Raw genomic sequence first — 21,661 nt, 5'->3', positions numbered from 1 at the left:
AATGATAAAAAATATAGTTCCAACAATTTCTCATTAAATGAGCTGCTTTCAAATCCATTGTATAATGCTGATAAACACACACGTGACAACACATTTTATAATAATGTGGAAAGTTGCTATGTTGCTTGGCAACCATAACAGTATGCCACCAAGGCTCAATGTGACTTTTACTTCCCTAAACCTGCTTACACATAGTATAAATTACTGTAACACGTGACCTCCAGAATATTATTGTGTATATATATATATATATCCCAGGAGATCAGCAGTTACAGAAATACTAAAACCAGCCCGTCTGGCACCAACAATCATGCCACGGTCCAAATCGCTGAGATCACATTTCGGATTCATCATTCTGATGGTTAATGTGAACATTAATTTAAGCTACTGGCCCGTATCTGCACTGCTGCCGCACAACTGGCCGGTTAAATAATCACATGGATGATTGTTGGTGCCAGACTGGCTGGTTTTAGTATTTCTGTAACTGCTGATCTCCTGGGATTTTCATGCACAACAGTCTCTATGGACAGAAATGCCTTGTTATTGAGAGAGGTCAACAGAGAGTTCTGATTCTAAATTCTGATTGGGCGAGCCATGTTCGGAGCTGTTGTAATATGATGAGAAAAGTACACCTGTGAATGTAAACTGAATTCTATTAATGCCTAAATTTGCTACATTACTTGGCAACCATAAACAGCCTAGAGGTAGGCTAATAAACTATATTATTTAGCAGAATTGTTTTATTACAATGATTATGGTAAATAAATACAACTATTCTGTATAATCTGTGCAATTACTCACAATGCCCAGATAGCACACATACGTCTCAGAGATGTATGTTTTAGATCTTTTCATCTGGAAAGCATCACAATCTAATTACCATCTGCTATAATTATTGACATCTTATAGACGTATTGCAGATGAGCAATCAACATTATAAATACATCTACCAGATGTAATCACACACATCAAATAGATTCAGGGGGATGTACAGTATGTGTGCTATCAGGCTGTGTTCTGATGTCTATCTTGTCAACTGAGTAATTGTTTTGTCTTCAAAAGCCCAATTTAGCTGATTCTCACAGGCAGAGGAGACCGCAAAACCCCAGAAGAAATGGGCAAGTAGTCATTTCTTCTGCCTGTGCTGGGAATTCTGAAATGGTGGAGAGCAAACGGAAAGCACAACTTGATCAGGTACAGTCAAATGAACTGTTGAAATAAGTTACCAAAGCATGTCATTGCTTTGAATAATGCCAAGTTATTTGGTCACACAAAATAAAACCTTTATTAACACCTCATTAATGCTTACAGGAGACTTATTGTATGCCAAGGCTCATTTGTGTTTCACAATTCTCTCTTTTAATGTATGGTACTGAATCATTTATACATTTTGTTGTCTTGGACTCCACATCAGAGTGTTTCCAACACTAAAAAGTTGGCAGGAAATCGGGATATGTAATGAGCCCAGTTAGTAATCTGGATGCCATTGATGAATTGAATGAACACTGTCCATGAAAGCCAAGACTGATAAGGCTATTAACGACACAAAGTGCCGTCCATAGAAACCTCACCAATGTGGAAAAGGGCCATTAGGAGTACTGTAATTGTTTTTCTTTATAGAGTATCAATGTAGTAAAGAAAGTCAGCTTAGGTAATTAGCCTTAAACATTGAACATTAAATAATTACGTTATCATTCATGTCAGTCAGCCTATATGATGCAGATGTCAAACTAAAGACAGCATGTACAATTTATATTTCTGACATTATTGAACAATATGATATTTTATGTATGGATACCGTGTTTATAACAGTTTATTGCACTCCTTTGTTTACTTCTTTGTTTAACCTCCTTTGCTGACGCTTCCGTAAATAACTCTTTGTCGTACATTCTAGCGCCATCTAGAGACTTACTACAGATTTCACCGCTTGAAAGACGCACTCTCACATCAGTATGCTACATTACTGAAAGAAAAGGTCCAGAGACAAAGGCAAGAGATGAATCTCAATGATCCAGATGAATCCAAAGTTATGGAAGGACATAAAGAGAAGGTATATTCTGTTATAAACCATTATTCTTTGATCTCTTTGGATTAGCGAGGGAAGGATAGGGAGTAGTTACTAATTCTCCAGTAGAGGGCAGTGTTAGATCTTGGAAAAAACTATAAAACCTATTTATAGCAAAGTCTTTCTAGCAACTCAGTCCACTGTCGGACATTTTTGGAACACTCTCGGGTGACTATTTCCAGTCATCCTTGTGCAGCTCCTGTCTACTTGAACAGGAAAAGACCGAAACCTCCTAAACGGTCGGACAAGATTACGATAAAAGGACATATTTCAAATCAGTAATAAAATATGACAACACTGGTGTCATAAATTGTGATTCGTAAACTTATATTAAGCAAAAAACTTGCTTATGCACATGCTCGTTGTCGAGTTGATTGACAGGTGATGTTTGTATCTAAAAGGTGATTGGCTCTTTTTCCTGTAAGGCGGGGTTTCCTTTCTACATCCGTTGACCGCTGGCTGTCGTTGGTGGTTCCAATTTCTCCCATTCATTTTACTAGAAGTGGCCCATCTCTGCTAAATATCTGCTTTTAAAGTTTAGCAAGCATTTACAGCGATGAAAGCGTTGGTAATTTAGTTATATGTAGTAAAATATAATTATTTTATTATATTTTGTAGCTATAAATAATAATAATAATAATAAAAAAATTTATATATATGGTATTTTTATTAGCTAAGTTAAAAAGGACTAGCTAATGTTAGCAACTTAGTCTGGGAAAGCCGAACTGCTTATGGTTTGTACACGCGTCTAATCTTCAAGATGTAGAACATTGGTAAAATATCGAAAATTATTCAAGTATATCATCGATATCGTTGATACATTTGTATTATTTTTATTTTTAGAAACATCAAGATCGCTTTTTCGCCCAGCCTTAATTAAACCATAATTTAACCATTTTATTTTATTATTTCTTAATGAAAAAATATCGAACCATGGTTTTTGAACGTATGGTTATATTTTTAATTAATGCGTTTTAAATAAATAAAACATATGTTACATCTTGGCCTAATATTAATGTGACAACGTGCCCCAACCTGACATTTATGAAAAATAACCTTGTCCTAAGAACACAACTGAACTGTTCAGTTAAGATCTACCTTCATTATATAATTGACCCTTTCCTTCATGTATGTCAATGTGGTTTTATTGTGTTTACTTGATTACGCATCAGCCACAGCAAAAAAAAATGTAATGTTGAAATTGTAGTTTGGCACAACTAATCCTGATTTAAGACAGTATTGAGCTAGAAGTTTCTAACCAACTTGATTACAACTAGATTTGTATCTAGTACTAAAGAAATCAACTTTTGATTCAAACTTTAGTCACAGAAATATTGCCCAGTTTCACATACGACAATAGCCTCACTCTCCCCATAAGGTGACCTAATTTGTGGAAACTATAAAACAATACTGTATATTATATATTATTATATTATAGTCCTTGCCATGAATTCGATCCAAAATTTACATGAACATTTTATTCATCTATAAAATCACATGAGTTGTAAAAATGAAGCTCTCTCAAATCATTGAACGAGGTTTATCATTGTGAATGTTATTTGGGTATACCAAACATATATGTCAAGTTCCCACTTCCTCTCTGCGATGTGCTCCCAGAGATCAGAATCAAAGCTCAAGCACACTCATTCAACACATGCACACACACCTCCAATGTGTGACAAACACGTCATCTACATCAGTGGGGCATCCATTAACATTTCAAATAAAGTTTAGAGTATTCCTTTCTCTCCACCAGCACAGGACAGGAACTCTTCGTGTTAAAATATTCATGACTGTTTTCCTGACCGTATACCCTAACCCACTGTATGGAGAATTATTCATTACTGATTGTACATTTCCTTACTTTGGATGTTTAAAGTGCATCATATGGCACTGAGACAATTTCCTTTTCTGTCCTTTGTTAAAAGTTCATAAAGGGGTTCACTAATGACTAATAAATAATTTACTAATACATTATAAATCATTGAGATGCCATTATAACAACAGGAATAAAATGGGTGACTTGTGCAATACTTGTCAATTAGTGAGCATTTTAACCTACATGCTTTAAAGGCTTAACAAATATACTTCTTCATACTTACATTCATCAAAACCATAAAATGCCCTAATTCATGATGTTATGAAGCAGCAAAAATGGAAAATTACAGTGAGATTTAAAGGAGGGATTATATAATTTTGCTACAGTCCGCTTTGTGTTTATTTTCATTACTGTAATGTCTTGACTCATTTGTGTTGTCACTTTCTCTGTATATTGATGTTACAATGATGGTGACACACCGAGTGCTGTCCCAACTTAACTAGTCCTCTGTAAAAACACGTTTTAGGTCTTCTTGCTCATTCACAGCATACAGTGCATTCAGAAAAAAAATCAAGTTTTATGTGTAATGTGATATTTCAGTTTTTTATTTTTAATACATTTGCAAAGTTATGATGTCATGGAGCGTAGATTGATGTGAAAATAAAAAATTTTATCATTAGGCTGCAACATAACAAAATGTGAAAAAATAAAGGTGTCTGAATACTTTCTGTATGCCTGTATAATAAAGCTTAATGACCATTAAACAATTTTGAACTTTATGTACAAGTTTTATCATCATTGACAAGCCTCATATGTGTCCATTTTATTTAACGGTTAATTTTCATAGGTTATTAATGTTAAATAAGTGTTATCAAGCGGTTACAACATGAGGTAAAATGACTTATTATAACCGCATATTAATGATTTATAATGCATTTGTAAATGAATTATTAGTCATTAATGAACCCTCTTATAAACCTTTAATAAAAGGAAAAGTTATGTAAAGAGTTACCACTTTTCTTTACCTTGCTAAGCTCCATAAGAAGAAAAAATCACATATCATATATCATTAATGTGTCTTTCAAATAATATCTATCAGACATTAGACTTGCTTCTTAGTGAAAAAGATCCCAGTTATCTGTTTTTCAATCAGTTACTGTCATGTAACACATTTAAGGACAGTAGATGTCTGGCTCCCAGTGCTACTTTGAAGTCCAGAAGGTTGAGGAAGCCCCTCATTGTAATATGGGGATGCAGTTGGTGTGGACTTGTGATTGACTTTGATTTTGGCTGTCTGGGTTGAGGACAATAAGAGGTAGAGACTGGGGGTTTAGTATGTGGGGGTGGGGTTAGACAGACTTCGGCTTATCAGTCTCCTCCTATAAAAGCAAGACTTCTTCAGCAGGCTGTAATTGCCTACTCTAATGACCAGCACTGGAGGGGAGGACAAAGGGATGTCTATAAAAACTTTATGGGCTTGTCAGGAGGAAACCTTTGGTACAAATTGCTGAGCAAATTAAACTGCCCTGTTGTTTCCTCAGCCAGGGCCAAGACAGTTCATGAGGATAAGTTGGGACCAAAGCAGGCAGAGCAGCAGACACCTGCTGGGGCCTAATTGGTCCCTGTTGCTGTTAATGGCTTCCTGTGGTTGCATGTTTACTTGGCATTGGTGGTGGGGCTACCAAACCCTGACTGAAGCTCTGTTTGCACTGGGCATTAAGATGCGTTGTAGGTGATGTGATCAAAAATAGAGCTATTCGTCTTTTTTAACCAATTGTTTGGATTTTGAGGGGAGAGTATTTGATTTTAGGACATAATACATCAATAATTTCATCAGTGTGTTACTGCATGCATGATAATAAACCGCAAAATGTAAATGTTTCTCTTAATTGTACTTACATTTAATCTAAGCACAAACAAGTTGTATATTGCAGAATTCCGAGATACCTGTATTAACTTTATTTCATTGGGTTTTGTTGATGTTGGTCTCTTGCTCGTTGGGGTTGCTCGCCACACAGTGATTTGATATGAAATTAAAATAAAGGCTCTACTCAATTAATAATAATAATAACTTTATTTACATAGCAATTTAGTTTATACTAATGGATTTTTAAACAAGACTTAAAAACAGACTTAAATTCCATTATCGTGAGGTCGTCACTTCAAACTATAGAGCCATTTATTTTGTATCTGGATCTTGGAACAGCCAACATTTCAAGAATATCTAAGAGGTCTAAATATTTAATTAGGTCTTTAAACTTCTGCTAAATAATCTGGCGCCAACCCATGTAATATAATGTAATATATGTAATTAATAAAATCTTAAAATCAACCCTAAAATTAATTTGCAACCAATGTAATGTTAAAACTGGAGTAATATGATTAAAAGACCTAGTTCGTGTCAAAAGTCTAGTTGCAGCATTTTGCACTGATTGTAGGCGTGCTAAAGTTCATTGATTTAAAGTTTAAAAAAGTGCATTACAATAATCTTGGTGAGACGAAGTAAAAGCTGGATAAGCCTCTCTGTATCCCTAAAACTCAAAACCTGTCTCACCATGGAAATGTTTCTTAACTGATAAAAACAAGATTGAACTAACTTGCTGATGTGATATAAGTTTTTTTAATTAGTATCAAAACATTTGCCCACATTTCTAACCACATGCTGAATATTCGGGACCACTTGATCTCAAAGACTGGAAGATCATGTAGATTTACAATATCAGGAAGGTAAGACCTTTCCTCTCTGTACATGCCACACAACTGCGTGTTCAGTCACTTGTCATAACTAGCACCAAAACACTTTCCTGGACTTTCAGCTTCATCATACCACGTTGGTGGAATGACCTTCCCAACTCAATCCGTGAAGCTTACTCACTCTCTATCTTCAAAAAACGGCTAAAACACATCTTTTCCAAGAGCACTTAACCAGTCACTAAACAAAAACAAAAAAAATATTTACAATTCTTGTTGCACTTAAATCTGTTTTGTATAATATTCTGATGATAGTGAAACTTTGTAGTATGGCACTTTTGTACCACTGTCTCCTTAAGATGATTCACTTATGTTTTCCTCTTTTGTAAGTCACTTTGGATAAAAGCATCTGCCAAAAGAATAAATGTAAATGTACTTGATTAAGTGCTGACTCAATCTGATTTTAATTTAAACCATGACTGATTATGACAACCTCAGTTTTATTAGAATTTAACTGTAGCAAATTAGAGGAGGACATCTCATCTCCAACAGACACTATACATTTCCTATTTGACAAATAGGAAACAAACCAGTCTAAAGCCATCCTAGATATTCCCAATCATCTCTTTGATGTATCAATTAAAACTGAATGATCAGCTGTATCAAACGTTGCAGTTAAATCTAGCAACACTAAAATGGAGCATTCTCCAGCATCCTCCACCATCAGTAAGTCATTTGTAACCCTAAGAACTGAAATTTCTCAAAATATTGTTATCCTTCACTACCTACTACTACTACTACCTAAATGAATTCAGTTAACCTAACTTAATTTTGATCTGTTCAGATAACTCTATTGAACCTTTAAGCTTGCAACAAACACATTATGACAAATGTCTTCATGTTAGTAGCAATACAAGTGTGTGTGTGTGTGTGTGTGTGTGTGTGTGTGTGTGTGTGTGTGTGTGTGTGTGTGTGTGTGTGTGTGTGTGTGTGTGTGTGTGTGTGTGTGTGTGTGTGTGTGTGTGTGTGTGTGTGTGTGTGTGTGTGTGTGTGTGTGTGTGTGTGTGTGTGTGTGTGTAATAATGTACCCAATCTCAAACTAACAATTAGCTCCACTCTTCTCCACAACGGTAACCTCCAAAAAATTAAACATGATAGAAACTACTTGTTTCATTTTGTGTAGAAATACATTAAAATAACACTTAATTTTATCAAATCAAATATTATTCAAATAGTTCCAACACAATTGGATTAAGTGAACATGGATGAATTGAACACACTGAAATTAAGTTGAGATCTTATGCTATAAAGTTGTGTTGCATTAGCTCATTTTAAATAAGTTCAAGCTAAATTACATTGAACACCATCCATTAGAAGTCTGAATCCATTTGTACATTTCAAAGCAATGTGATCATGTCACTTTTTGATTACTGTGTTTGAAAATCACTTGGGTTTTACGCAATATAATTATGTTCACATTTCAACTTAATGTACCAAGTTGATTTCAAGTGTACTGGGCTGGTTTAGTATTTTTAATAAAGCTGCTTTCCCATTTTTTGGAGTGTAGACAGCAAAAAGCCTTTCTTTATGGTACTCTTACTGCACGTTAACTTTTATTTTTTTTTAAATTATATATATTTTTTCTATATGCAAAGTTGAAAATAAAATAAATGAAACATGAGAACTCTATTCAATATACACTCACTTAACACTTTATTAGGAGCACTATTGTCCTAATAAGGGTCCGACATGTTTTTCTGCTGTTGTAGCCATCCGCCTCAAGGGTCGACATGTTGTGCATTCTGAGATGTTACTCTGCTTTGTACAGAGTGGTTATCTAAGGTATTGTAGCCTTTCTGTCAGCTCAAACCAATCTGTCTATTCTCCGTTGACCTCTCTCATCAACAAGGTGTTTCCGTTCGCAGAACTGCCCTTCACTGGATGTTTTTTTTTTTTTTTTGGCACCATTCAGAGTAAAGTCTAGAGACTCTTGTGTGTGAAAATACCAGGAGATCAGCAGTTACAGAAATCCTCAAACCAGCCTATCTGGCACCAACAATGCCATGGTAAAGATCTAAAAAAAATTCCCCATTCCGATGGTTGATGTGAACATTAAATGAAGTTCCTGACCTGTATTTGCTTTATTTTATGCATTGCACTGCTGCCACCTGATTGGCTGAGTTGATAATCACATGAATAAATATGTGTACAGGTGTTCCAATTAAAGTGCTCCGTGAGTGTTTTGAGCTACTAAAGCTTGAGCTATCTTTTCATCCACAATATACACTTTCTGTCACAGAAGAGAGCAACCATTCAAAGGTTCACCAGGTCAACCCTCACCCATGATGACACATACTTGAGGGCTCTACCTAAAACGCGCCACTACCTGGTGAGACATCATGCATTACTCTCAATAGATGTTTTCCATGTTATTTGTTACAAGATTAGGAAGGAACATATGAATAGTCTCTCTAATCTGAAATCTGGCCTTCATGAGGTTCTGGAACTGCAGAGACAGCTGACCCGACTCGGGTGTCTCAAGAGCCGTAAGGAGCAGGAGGTGTTCAGGGTCTGGGTGGAGCAACATAGAAACAAATATCAACTAGAGAAGCAAATGCAGGCAATGGGTGAGAAGTGATGTTTAGATGTTTCCATACACTGACTGATACATAGAAAGCAATAAACACGGCATGAACATGGTATGGTATTCTTTGAAGTACCATATACTCTACCCATCAAAAGATTGGACATTTGATTAACTTTAGGTTTCTCATGATCTTAAAAACCTTTTGATTTAAATGTTTCTAAGTAACCCTCCTGTGATGTTCAGGTAATTTTTGACTCATCTTGGAGTTAAAAACTGTGGAAAAACTAAGCTTAATATATATATATGTTGTTGTTGTTGTGTTGTTAAAATGCTTTTGGATTCCCAAGACAAAGAATAAATAAGTAAAAAAAATAAACAACAATATTTTAAGTTTGTCCTTACGCAATGTGTTTTGGGTTGCTAGGGTGTTGCTAGGGTGTTGCTAGGTCATTACTTAATGGTTTCAAAATGGTGACTTACTGGCCCAAGTCTCTATAATATCCTGATCCATAGCAATGTGTGGGAAAATTTTTAATAGAACTGACCGCCTATCTGACATTTCGCTTGGAAATTAAATAAAAAATATAAAATATAAAATAATAATACCATATTTCTGTATTGTTTCAAACATAAAATTTTTAAGTATTCCGTATATCATTTTTTTATTCTCAAAATTAAGGGTGCACTTATGTTTCAAAAGATTTTGACCACTCACAGGTGAAGCAAATAATGTTGATCATCTCCTAACAAGGACACATGTCAAGGTCTGGGTAGATTAGATGTTAATCGAACAATCAGTTCTCGTTGTCAATGTGTTGAATGCAGGAGAAATGGGCAGGAGTAAAAACCTGAGCAACTTTGACAAGGGCCAGATTGTTATGGTCAGACGACTGGGTCTGTCAGGTTTATGGACTTATTTTGGCCACTAGTGGCCCCCGTTGCTTTTCTTATTGGTTTCCCATCTCTGCTATTATGTCATATTGTTTTCACCTGTGCCTTGTTTTCTGTGTGTGTATTTAAGTTGCCCTGCTCCTCAGATATTTGCTCAGTGTTTCACGTGCCATGACCAGTCTCATGCTTTGCCCTCAGAACTTCTCTGGAAAATACTTTGTGTAACTGGTATTGTTCTCTTATTTTGTTCCTTGCATTTACTCATTTGAACTTTTTGGGGTTACTTTTGGATTTACATTGTGGATGTTTTGGATTTACTTTTTGGAACTGTTATAATTATCTTTTTTGTTTTTGCATTTACTCATTGAAATGTTTTTGGAGTTACCTTTTGGATGTATCTTGTGGATTTTTGGATTTACCTTTTTATCTCATTAAAGACTTATTCCCCTGGACTGTGCTCTGTTTTTTTATTTTTTTTATTTGGGTTCACACCTTTTCTACTGTGTTCAAGTGCTCACACACTAGTCTTAGCCCCAGTTTTCTGACAGAGACACTGAGCTAGATCATGGACCCAGCAGATCCACCATGTGCACAGGATCTCTGTGGAGCAGTTGCTCGTCAGGAGGCCCCCTTAGCCCAGCATGAGGTTCTGATGACTAAACATGATGGTCTGATGTCCGACATCCTCACATCTATGCAAGAGATTTTTTGGTGACTGTCTGCCACTTTCCCAGCCCAAGTGCACCAGCCAGTGTCCCCTAGTCCTTGCCCTTTGACTGAACCCCAACTACCTCCACCTCAGCACTTCCTAACACAGTGTGGTGGATTATGCCATCCAATTCCGCACAGTCGCAGCAGCTAGCGGCTGACGAGGCCCTCATCGTATGCTTCCAGAACGGTCTCTTAGAGGCCATCCAATATGAGTTTGCTACCAGAGATCCCACTAGCATTCGCGAGACTCTAATTTGGGTGTCAATCTGCTTGGACAATAGGCTTAGAGAGAGAGAATGGGGCCGTAATTCTACCATCCCTATGCCTCTACGCCCTGTAACGCAAGATTCCCAAGAAACGCCCAGACATCTCTCTTGAGTGTCAAGAATTCCTTGACACCTCCCGAGTTCCCCCATCCTTCCAGGAGTTCTTCTGCAAATGTAGGGCCATCATGTTTCCACCTCACCGGCCCTATGATTGTGCCATAGACCTGCTTCCAGGCACTATTCCCCCTAGATACCATATTCTTTCATTATTCCCTCCGGAGCGGGTGGCCATGGACAGTTACATTAAGGAAGCCCTCAACGCAGGATTCATCCAGACCTCCCATGCTGGTGCAGGGTTTTTCTTTGTGGGCAAACTTCACCTGTGCATCGATTACAGGGGCCTCAACAAAATCACTGTCCGAAACCGCTACCCCCTACCCCTCATGTCCACTGCCTTCGAGTTGCTTTAAGAAGCCTCGATTTTCACTAAACTCGACCTGCTTAACGCATACCACTTGGTGCGCATAAGGCAGGGGGACGAGTGGAAAATGCCGTTCAACACCCTACAGGGCATTATGAGTACCAAGGAAACACCAACATTCTCATAGTAGTCCACCGATTCTCCAAGTCATGCAGATTTATCCCCTTGCATAAGCTACCTTCTGCAAAGGAAGCTGTGGAAATAATCATTGAGTATGTGTTTTGAGTCTTTGGGATTCCTCAGGACATTGTCACAGATAGAGCACCACAGTTTCACTTCTGTCGGCTGCTGGGGACAATGGTGAGTCTGTCTTCTGGTTTCCACCCGGAGTCCAATGGACAAACTGAAAGACTGAACCAGGACCTAGAAACCACACTGAGGTGCATGGCAGCAAACAATCCAACATCCTGGGCATCTTTTGTCATGTGGTTAGAGTACACCCATAACATTCTGGGTTCCTGGGCCACCGGTATGTCCCCTTTTAAGTGCCAGTTTGGGTTTGCACCCCCATTGGTCCCTGACCAAGAGGCAGAGGATGGAGTTCTATATGCTCTACACTTTGTTTGATGCTGCTGCCTGACCTGGAGGAAGGCTAGGCTCGAGCTTTTCTAGGCCTCCCTATAATATCAGCACCAGGCTAATCGTCATCATGGAGCTGCACCTGCCTTACATCCTGGCCAACAGGTGTGGCTTTTAACTAGGAACCAGCCACTATGTATAGAGTCCCGCAAGCTGACGTTTCATCGGTCCTTTCCTGGGTTTCTGACAGGATCAGAGCATCTCTGAAATGGTCAGCAGTGGTGAGTACCTACAGACAGTAGTCTGAGGAGGGACAAACCACAAACCGGCGACAGGGTGTTGGGTGCCCAAGGCTCATCGATGCACAAAGGGCAACGAAGGCTATCCGGACTGGCCCAAACCGACAGAAGGTCTACAGTGGCACAAGTCATAACATTTTTAATGATGGTTTCAAGAGGAATGTGTCAAAACACACAGTTCATCACACCCTGCTTATTATGAGGCTGCATAGCCACAGACCGGTCAGAGTGCCCATGATGACCACTGTCCACCATCCGCCTGGTCCGATGAATCCCGTTTTCTTTCACGTAGATGCACTGTGAGAAGACAACAAGCCGGTGGAGAGAGTGTGACGCTCTGGGCAATGTTCTGCTGAGAAACCCTGGGCACGGCCATTCATGTGAACGTAAATTTGACACGTGCCACGTACCTAATCATCATTGCAGACCAGGTACACTCCTTCATGGCAATGATATTCACTGATGGCAGTGGCCTCTTTCAGCAGGATAATGCGCCCTACCACACTGCACACATTGTTCAGGAATGGTTTGAGGATCATGATGAAGAGTTCAAGGTGTTACCCTGACCTCCAAGTTCCCCAGATCTCAATCCAATTGAGCATCTGTGGGATGTACTGAACCAACAAGTCTGATCCACAGCAGATCCACCACGCAACTTACAGGACTTGAAGGATTTTCTGCTAATGTCTTGGTGCCAGATACCACAGGACACCTTCTGGAGTCTTGTTGAGTCCGTTCCTCATCGGGTCGGTGCTGTTTTGGCGGCACACAGAGAACCAACAGCATATTAGGCAGGTGGTCATAATGTTTTGGCTTATCAGTGTACAGGTGGAACCCATTCCAGATGAAATACTTCAATATTTAATTTTTTTTTGTTTTTATGTGTATTAGTGAGAAACACAAGCATATGGCAATATATTAATACATTTTTATAATCATCATAAGGGGGGTGCTTCCCACTCTTATGTGGGAAGAAGTTAATGCATTAGGTATCACGAACCGACAATTAACAATATGTTTGTATTTCAGCATTTATTTATCTTTGTTCATGTTAGTTACTAAAATACAATTGTTCATTGTTAGTTAATGTTAGTTCATTGTGCATGAATTAATGATAACAAATACAACTTTTGATTTTAAAAAAAATTATATAATAAATGCTTAAGTATTGTTTATTGTTAGTTTATGTTAACTAATGTGAACAAATGAAACCTTATTGTAAAGTGAAATCAGAAAAGTAATTCAAATAAGTAGGTATGTCCAAATGTTTGACTAGTTCTATAAATACTATGGTACATATGGTAATATAGCAAAGTACCATGGCATTACCATCTGATACCATCACCATGGTACTGCCAGAGAACTGTTTTTATGGGCTTTCCAAAATGTCCCGAACAACATTAAGATTCTCATTTACTGTCATTGTCATTTATGCTGGCAGAGCTCCATAGTAATTCTAGTCCATGTGTGACTCTTGAGAGTTTATTGAAGCAGAGGTCTGGAACTCCACCAAAACTTCAGATTTCACCTGATGACACCACAGCACAACACAAGCACGTAAGTTTCTGCTTCTTCAATCTTTGTGCTTTTGAATTCAATTGACATTTTCTTCTCCTTTCTTGGGTACCTCCTCTTTAAAAATGGGTTTCAGTCCTTTTCAACTAATGAAATGCTGATATTTAACCCTTTGCGAGAGTGTTTATAATTCTATTGGGGTTGAAAAGTCTTCAGATCTCATGCTATTTGCCCTGCTGGCCTTACGCAAACACACTTTCTGCTGGAAGCCAGTGAAACCTGGAAAAAGAGAATTGATTGTTCACGTAGCAGTGAGATGACCAAATAGGACCCCCTCCTTCCCTGTAGTGGAGGGGTCTTTTTCAGTCAGCACATCATGGAAAAACATCACCCAGGAGAGAATGTGTAATTCATTTCACACACTAAAGAGACTGACCAATTTGGCCTGGGATGTCACATTGTGCCAAAGTTCAGGAAATGAGTTAAGTGATTTGGAAAAGAGTTCCCTGATGATCTATCTATCTGTCCGTCTGTCTGCCCGGATTCTACATTACATTGAATAAATCCAATAATCATTATCTAGTCATGTTAATTCTACTTCATTTTAATACTTACATGAGGCTTCATATAATCTTAGTTTAACTCTAAATTGTCTAGCAATTTACAATATACTAGTTTATTTTCTAGTAAGTCACAGTTGTACCAGAGTTCAACAAAATTATTGTTTTAAATCCCTTTCTGTCAGTCGAGCTGTATTATTTGCTCATTAATACTATGAAATGAAGTTCACACAAACATAAACACATGCAGGGAAGCTGCCCGTAACACTCTCTCTCTCTCGAACTGCCGCTTCTGGTTGCCTTTATCCCTCTCGAGGGCTTGATTAGCCTGATTAGGGGCCGGGTGTGCAGCATCACGACCCGGCCCCGCCCTCCTCCTCCCTGCCAACCTCCTCCCTCCTTTCCTTCAGGCTGGGGAGCCCCCGGCATGATGTGCCCTTCCAGCCCTGCCTGCCGGCAGGTCATCCCCAACTGAAAACAACAACAACAACAAAAATGAGAGGGAAAGGCCAAAACTGAGTGACAGCGGGAAAGAGACAGAAAAAAACATTTACACACCTGTTCTCCGATATGCCATAGACTGGTCCTCGGCCACTCCTCCACCCTCTAGTGGATGACAGCTATGCCTCCCCAGGCGGATCTGAGGCAGTACTCCAGCCCCTGGCGGACGGAACGCCCCGGCTCATTTTCGTTGGACAGTAGGGGTCTCCCCCGCCCCTGGCAGAGGTTCTCCCGCTCCAGGCGGTCGGCCAAGAGCCCCTCCCTGCTTGCGGTCAGTTGTCCTCTCTTGACCCTGTTGTGTTTTAGTGGCCGGTAGGGGTCTCCTCCGCCCATGGCAGTGGCCCTGACTGCTCCAGGTGGTCGGCTAGGAGCCCCTCCTCCCCTGACTGTCAGTGGCCATTCCTCCGCTCTCAGGCGGGCTCCTCCACCCCCCGGCGGATGGCCGTGGCTGCTCCGTTGGGGGTGGCAAGGACTATACTATGACGCATCCCTCCTCCCTCCCTGATTTCGGCACCAGTTTAACAAAGTTCAATGGAAAGGAGGAGGCGAGAACCGGCTTAACAATATAAATAATCTTTTAATAAAACAAAAAGACACAAACATAAACACATACAGGGCAGCTGCCCATAACTCTCTCTCTCTCACCTTATCCTAATTATCCTGATTAGGGGCCAGGTGTGCATCATCACGATCTGGCTCCGCCCTCCTCCCTGCCACATACTATATATTTGTTTTATAAAATATTATTTAAATATTAAGAACATGGTTTACCATAGTTAGAAGGTCCATGATGGTGACTTCAAATAAAACACAATAATTTACCACAAAATAGCATGGGTAACATTAAACAGGACTTTTAAACAGAACTACAATGCTTATTCATTACCAAAAATTAATATTTATGCTCCACATAAGCCCCCATACATTTCCTGGGTGTACATAATTAAATATTTGGGTGCTAGATTCGATGGCCACTCCCCCCAAACATAGCTCGGCTGTAACAAAACATTTTTTATCTAGTTGACTTTAAATAATTGACATAAGCATGTTTAAAACTCAAAGAATGCATTTAATGGAAAACACAGTGCTAAATTTGATGATGTACAATTTACTAGGGCCAAATTTTTTTTTTTTATCCAGTGCAACCTCGGTGCATTTTGTTCCGACACAGTCCACCCCCCACAATAACTAGATCTGTGTCTAGAAATAGAGATATTTGAGGGCTATAAATTATACATTTGTGTCTATTTCTCTTTGTATTTACCTTGGTTTGTTTGGTTTCTATGAGAGATACTGAGTCACAATATCTATCTGCCATGTTGAATTTCACACCTATTTATTTTCAGGATGGACGGTCAAATATGTCTGAACAACATTGCTGCATCAGTAGTTGGGTTGAAAGGAAAATACTGGGAACAAACTGTTATGATTAACTTTGTCCACTTACACACCCAAGAACCACAGCATTTATTTTGAATCCAATATTTGTGGGCTGCTACAGCTAAATTCACTCACCAATGATCTTCATTGATCTTCATTTCCTACACCAATGAACTGTAAATTTGTATTCTCTTCTCATTCTCTTTGCTGGTGAGCAGTGCAGGCTTGTTACAGGCCTGTTATCTGCTACACAGTCATGTGAGTAAACTTGTCCCACACTTCAGTGCTGTGAAGGCCCAGTTTGCACCCAGTAGACAAAGTGTATCCTCACCCGGGTGTGCAGTGTTATCGGGTGTGAGCTGGGCCACGTCTGAGGCTCCTCTTGAGAAGTAGCACATCATTAGGAATATATTAACAACCCGACGCTCACTCCAAGGGTCGCTCGCACGTATCGCTCAGGCTTGGCCATGCTGCAAGGTGGGAAAAAGGTGACAATCTGCTTCAATTAGAGAGCTCCAGGGTGGAAGAGCAATGCCATGCCAACCAGGCATTGATTTTTGCACCATAATTGCAATAAATGTTTAGAGCCAGTGGTAACAAACCCCTTAGTTAAGTTAAGATCAGCATGATAAAAGATAATACCTTACAATTTTAACTAAGGGGTTTCTACTAATGTTAGCATTAGGGATAGGTACAGTGATTATTAAAGGTTAGGGATAGGTAAAGTGATTAGAATATGAGTAAATGTAGTGGTATGTGGAGGGCTTTTTGAGGAGTAGGGTGGAGTAGGGTTGCTGCAGTACCCAGGCAGGATGACTGCCTCCTAGGTATGGCCTTGTTTATGGTCTAAAATACTCCAAAGGGTGTTTATCCCAAGGTTATCAATGCAAATTTCTGTTCCTCTTAGGTCTCGCCACTTGAAATATAAGTGTTGTAGAGATATATGAGTTATAATTTTTTTTCTGTCTGTATTGTCTGCACTCTTCACAGATGCCAGTCTCAGTAAGAGGCAGTGGAGGAGGTGCCAACTCTTGCCAACCTCAGGGCAAACAGAGCTGGGGACAGAGTGAGACTGAGCTCATGTTTCCAGAGGTAAGTGTCAAACCACAGAGTCTCGGATCCCAGTAAGCAGGAAGACAAGGGAGGCAAACACACCTGCAGCAGTCAAGTGTTCATACACTCTCACATGAACACATAAACCTCACAAACTTTTATTTAATCTAATAAGGTTATGTAGTAAGTGTCTAAAAGAGACAAAAAAGCTTTTACAGCCTGGTTTTCAAGTTCCACAAGTAAGCGATATAATTGTTCTAAAGCCTAGTGCACACTACACGACTCAAGCTTGTCTCCTTTGATCTTTTTAGTCAGCAACTGGTCTGCGACGAGAAGCCTCAGATCTCATGACAAGCGGTCGTGTATTGTGCACACACCTGCAACATGCTCCAACTAGTCGCAGACCCAACGACAGATTTCAAACTTAATATCTATAAGTCAGGTGTGTGTACTGTCCCCATGAGTAAGAGACCGACAATGAGCATGGCACAAAGCGGAGTACCTAAAATCCCTCTTAGACATGGTAAAATCACTGTAATGCAGGGCCTTATGAGGCTTGTTGCTTTCATATAATGGCGATTACAGCAGCTTGATAAAAGACCAATATTCAAAAAGAGTGTGAGTCTATTTAGTGTATGCATAATAATCAGAATAAACAGAATTGTTTCACCAAGTAATATAGTTCAATAACCTAATCGTAGGCTTATTCACAGTTGGATACAAATGTTGGATATTTCTTGACTCAAAAATCCATAATATTTGTCAAAATTTTTCCTTAGCAGATTGAATATGTTCAAACATTTTCTGAAATTCATTATTAAGTTGGGTATTCAAGGTGCAAGGAACGTTTTTCAATATTTTAAATACCAATTTAGAAAATGAATGAAATGTTTTTCAAAAATGTATTAAACCAACATGGACACAAAGTTTTAATTTCTACAAACTTGACAGTTTTTTTAAACATTTTGACAATCTTTGAGTGACCACCCCCCGAAGGAAGGGAAAGCAAGAGAATCATTGCAGGGACACATAGAAGTGTCGCGTGCCTTCTTTGGACTGGTCCACGAGCATACGACCCCACTTTGTAAGTGTCAAACCATCAGGAACACTTGCTGGGATATGGTTCTGCTTAGGTCCAGGCTACTTGGTTTGATTCCACACCGGCGGCTCTGAAATCCCTCTTTTGGAAGGAACAGGGTTAGTGCTTGTAGCACTCTGTTTGGATGAGCGCTGCCCGATTAAAATTGCGAGGTAACCATCTGGGCTACAGAGCTACCCTGCCTCGGCAGGATGTTTCTATAGGTCAGCAATGGCATCTTACCCGATTGAAACCTTTAAGTGAAAGCATTGATAGAATCACCGAAGAGGCCCTGCTGACACACAGGGGCTTCAGTCAAGACGACCTTGTCCTTGTTACTCAGATCTGACAAATTGAGCCAGATATTACACACAGCAGACACCAGGCTAGACATAGATCTACCGATGCCCATGGCAAGGGACAGACTTGCCGTAAAGAGAACCGGGACTTTTCCGAATGGGCCGTGACAAGCTGAAATGGGCCGCCACGTTATGTAGAACTTTTTGCAACGATGCTGCATATGGAGACTCAGAGGTGTGCATGGCTTGTACCGGCAACAAATCCTCTTCATAACCTCCAAAGTTTATATTCTGCCCTCATGCTCCTCCTTCATGTGGAACCTTGAGTGGGAGAAAGGGGGAAAGGCTGATAGTGAACCATGAGCACACTGTCCTAAGCTTCATGCTTTCACATTGAACACAATAAGTTGCCATGAGCACTGTTTTAGTGTGAGCTTGGCTCAAAAATAAAAGACAGCACTCGTGCCCGTCAGACAGAGGAATATATCAATCACAAGGTGGAAAACACTTGCAAAACATGTTTTCGTCTTTAAAAAGGCATTTTTTTCAGCAAATGCTGCTCTTTTAGTTTGTTTAATAGTCAAAAAAACACAATGTACGCAAACTTGCAACACAGAAGTGTTATAAGATACATTTCTTGCTATAGCACACAGGAAAATGAAGGAGGAAAATTCTGATGGTGTGGTGCTGGGCTCCAGCTTATATGCCAATGATAACACAGGCTTGGGGTGGAGCGCCAAGCATCAACAGCCAATCAAGTCGGCATTATAGTATAGAGTTTCCAGGTCACCACCCCTGGGGGGAGCTACCACAGCATCAGCTACCAACGCAGCGTTGAAGTTACAGACTTGAAAGGGAACAGCTATACTTCTGTACCTGCTGCTCTTATAAGCTCTTCCAGCAGTATATAAACAGTGTAAATCAGTGTAATACACTGCCTCAAATGCACAACAGTAAGGTTTATTTGTCAAGCCTACATTATTAGGACTATCTACGGTACTTCAGCCTTGTGTATCACAGAGGCTAAACTAATGTAGAATCCAGAACACATCAAAGTATAAAATAAAATAGTTTTCAGGAGTCAAAGTAGTCAACTGCAAGCCAACAGCCCACACAGCATGGAGGTGAGAAAGGATGAAGAGGAGGAGCAAGGAAGGTGAGATGAGAGGGGAAAAACATGAACGATTCATTTTCCTCACACTGCCCTGTCAGAGTGGATGTGTGCAAACAGATGTGGGGGTCTGGTGGAGGGAGGGGGTCAACAAACATCAGGTAGAGTTGAAACGGACCAGCAGTCAGGGGTATTAGTCAGCCCAGTGGCCCACTGACGGGACAGCACACAAGACATACAGTCCTATTTACCTGGGAGAAGAGTACCAGACAACCATCACATAGACAGTGTGCATGTGTGAGAGAGTATAGCCCTGAAGGCCTTGCTTTTGAAGAAATATCTCACACTTACACTCACTTGAGAAAATGTCAAAATTTCACTCATATGAGCCTTTGAAAACTTTATTAGACAGAACTCTGCAATCAAGATATTTGTTGCTGACTCAGTTGGGTAAGTAGTTAAGAATTTTACTCGCCCTTTCTGGTTCCACCACCACCACCACAAAAAAAATAATTACTAGTTTTATTTTTAGCTAATTTATATTATTCTAATGTCATCGAGTCAGCTGTGGCTCAGTTGGTAGAGCGGGTCGGCCACTAATCACAGGGTTGGTGGTTCAAATCCTGGCCCACATGACTCCCAAGTTGCTCCCAATGGTAGGCTAGCACCTTGCATGGTAGCTCTGCCACCATTGGTGTATGAATGGGTGAATGAGTCACAGTATAAAGTGCTTTGAATACCTCTAAGGTTAAAAAGGTGCTATATAAGTGCAGACCATTTACCATTTTTATTTCAATCTACAGGGTTTTCAAGTCTTTACATATTGATTCACCTGTCCCCCACTCATAGTAGAATGTGCTTGTATATAAACAGGCTTTCACCACAGCAGTTGTTCCTGTTCTGGAGAGCTACTAGCTACTTTAACATAATTTATAAGGTGAGGTGTGTGAGTAATCACATATATCAACAGTCCAGCTCCCTTGATCATTTCCTGTCACCTCAGGGTGTGAGCCGACACACTGTGTGGCCTGAAAGATTGTGAGGTGCACAGAGGAACACAGCAACTGTGAGAGATGACACGTGTGCTGTCAATGAAAGTGAAACCTCAAGCACTGAATACTACAAGGCCATGACCTGATCTGTATTACAGGACATGTGAAAAATAGTTTACAATTTTTTTAAGTGTCCCTAATTGAAGAATAACCCAAGTATGGTTTATTGTCTCCATAGGTCTTCACCCGAGAGATTAAAGTACCAAAATTTTCATCTCTGCACTCCACCTTTTTAGAAAAGTTCAGCACCAGCATGCTTATTGTGGTACCTTTTGAACATTTTGTCATCCTACAGTTGAAATGAATGATTTAGCAGACACTTAAAGTGATTAATCCAAGGGAGGAAATAATACAAGAAGTGCTTCTATACCAAAATGTAAATTGTTTGGTTTTGATCATGTCACCGTAACAGAGAAGCCATGAGCCACCAGTCAAGTCAAAGACCACTGGCATAACACAACACAAATTGAGACTTATGCACAACCTCTCGCTCTCTCACAAGGCTGACACCCAAAGGTAAGAGACGTTACTCATTTTCACATAGGTCCAGCACAATGTACGGTATAGAAGTTCCAAATTTATTTGAGCTTTTTGACCCCGAGCAGAATAATGGCCAAGAATGGACTCAGTCTGCAAATCACAGATGGATTCAGCATCAAAGAATTGGTTAGTGATACACAAATCCAACTCTTATAAGTGAACATCAAGGAGTAATTCATCCAGAAATGAAAAATGTTGTCTTCATTTACTCACCCTCTTGGGTACTTTAATTATACATCTATA

General features: G+C 39.6%; 1 protein-coding gene across 1 annotated transcript; it reads left to right on the top strand.

Moving 5' to 3' along the window:
* Nucleotides 1-1,063: 1,063 nt before the first annotated feature.
* Nucleotides 1,064-21,574, top strand: si:ch211-130h14.4 (uncharacterized). Its single transcript, XM_052150908.1, has 9 exons — nucleotides 1,064-1,194; nucleotides 1,895-2,050; nucleotides 8,875-8,964; nucleotides 9,073-9,202; nucleotides 13,771-13,886; nucleotides 17,276-17,377; nucleotides 21,057-21,143; nucleotides 21,291-21,394; nucleotides 21,484-21,574. Exons 1-9 carry the CDS (start codon nucleotides 1,159-1,161, stop codon nucleotides 21,572-21,574), a joined length of 912 nt encoding a protein of 303 aa, XP_052006868.1. The 5' UTR covers nucleotides 1,064-1,158.
* The last annotated feature ends 87 nt before the right edge of the window (nucleotides 21,575-21,661 follow it).

The sequence above is a fragment of the Xyrauchen texanus genome, chromosome 20 (assembly GCF_025860055.1).
Source record: "Xyrauchen texanus isolate HMW12.3.18 chromosome 20, RBS_HiC_50CHRs, whole genome shotgun sequence".
Taxonomy (NCBI): Eukaryota; Metazoa; Chordata; class Actinopteri; order Cypriniformes; family Catostomidae; genus Xyrauchen; species Xyrauchen texanus.
The sequence above is the reverse complement of the archived record's forward strand: the minus strand, read 5'-3'. Positions and strand labels throughout refer to the sequence as shown.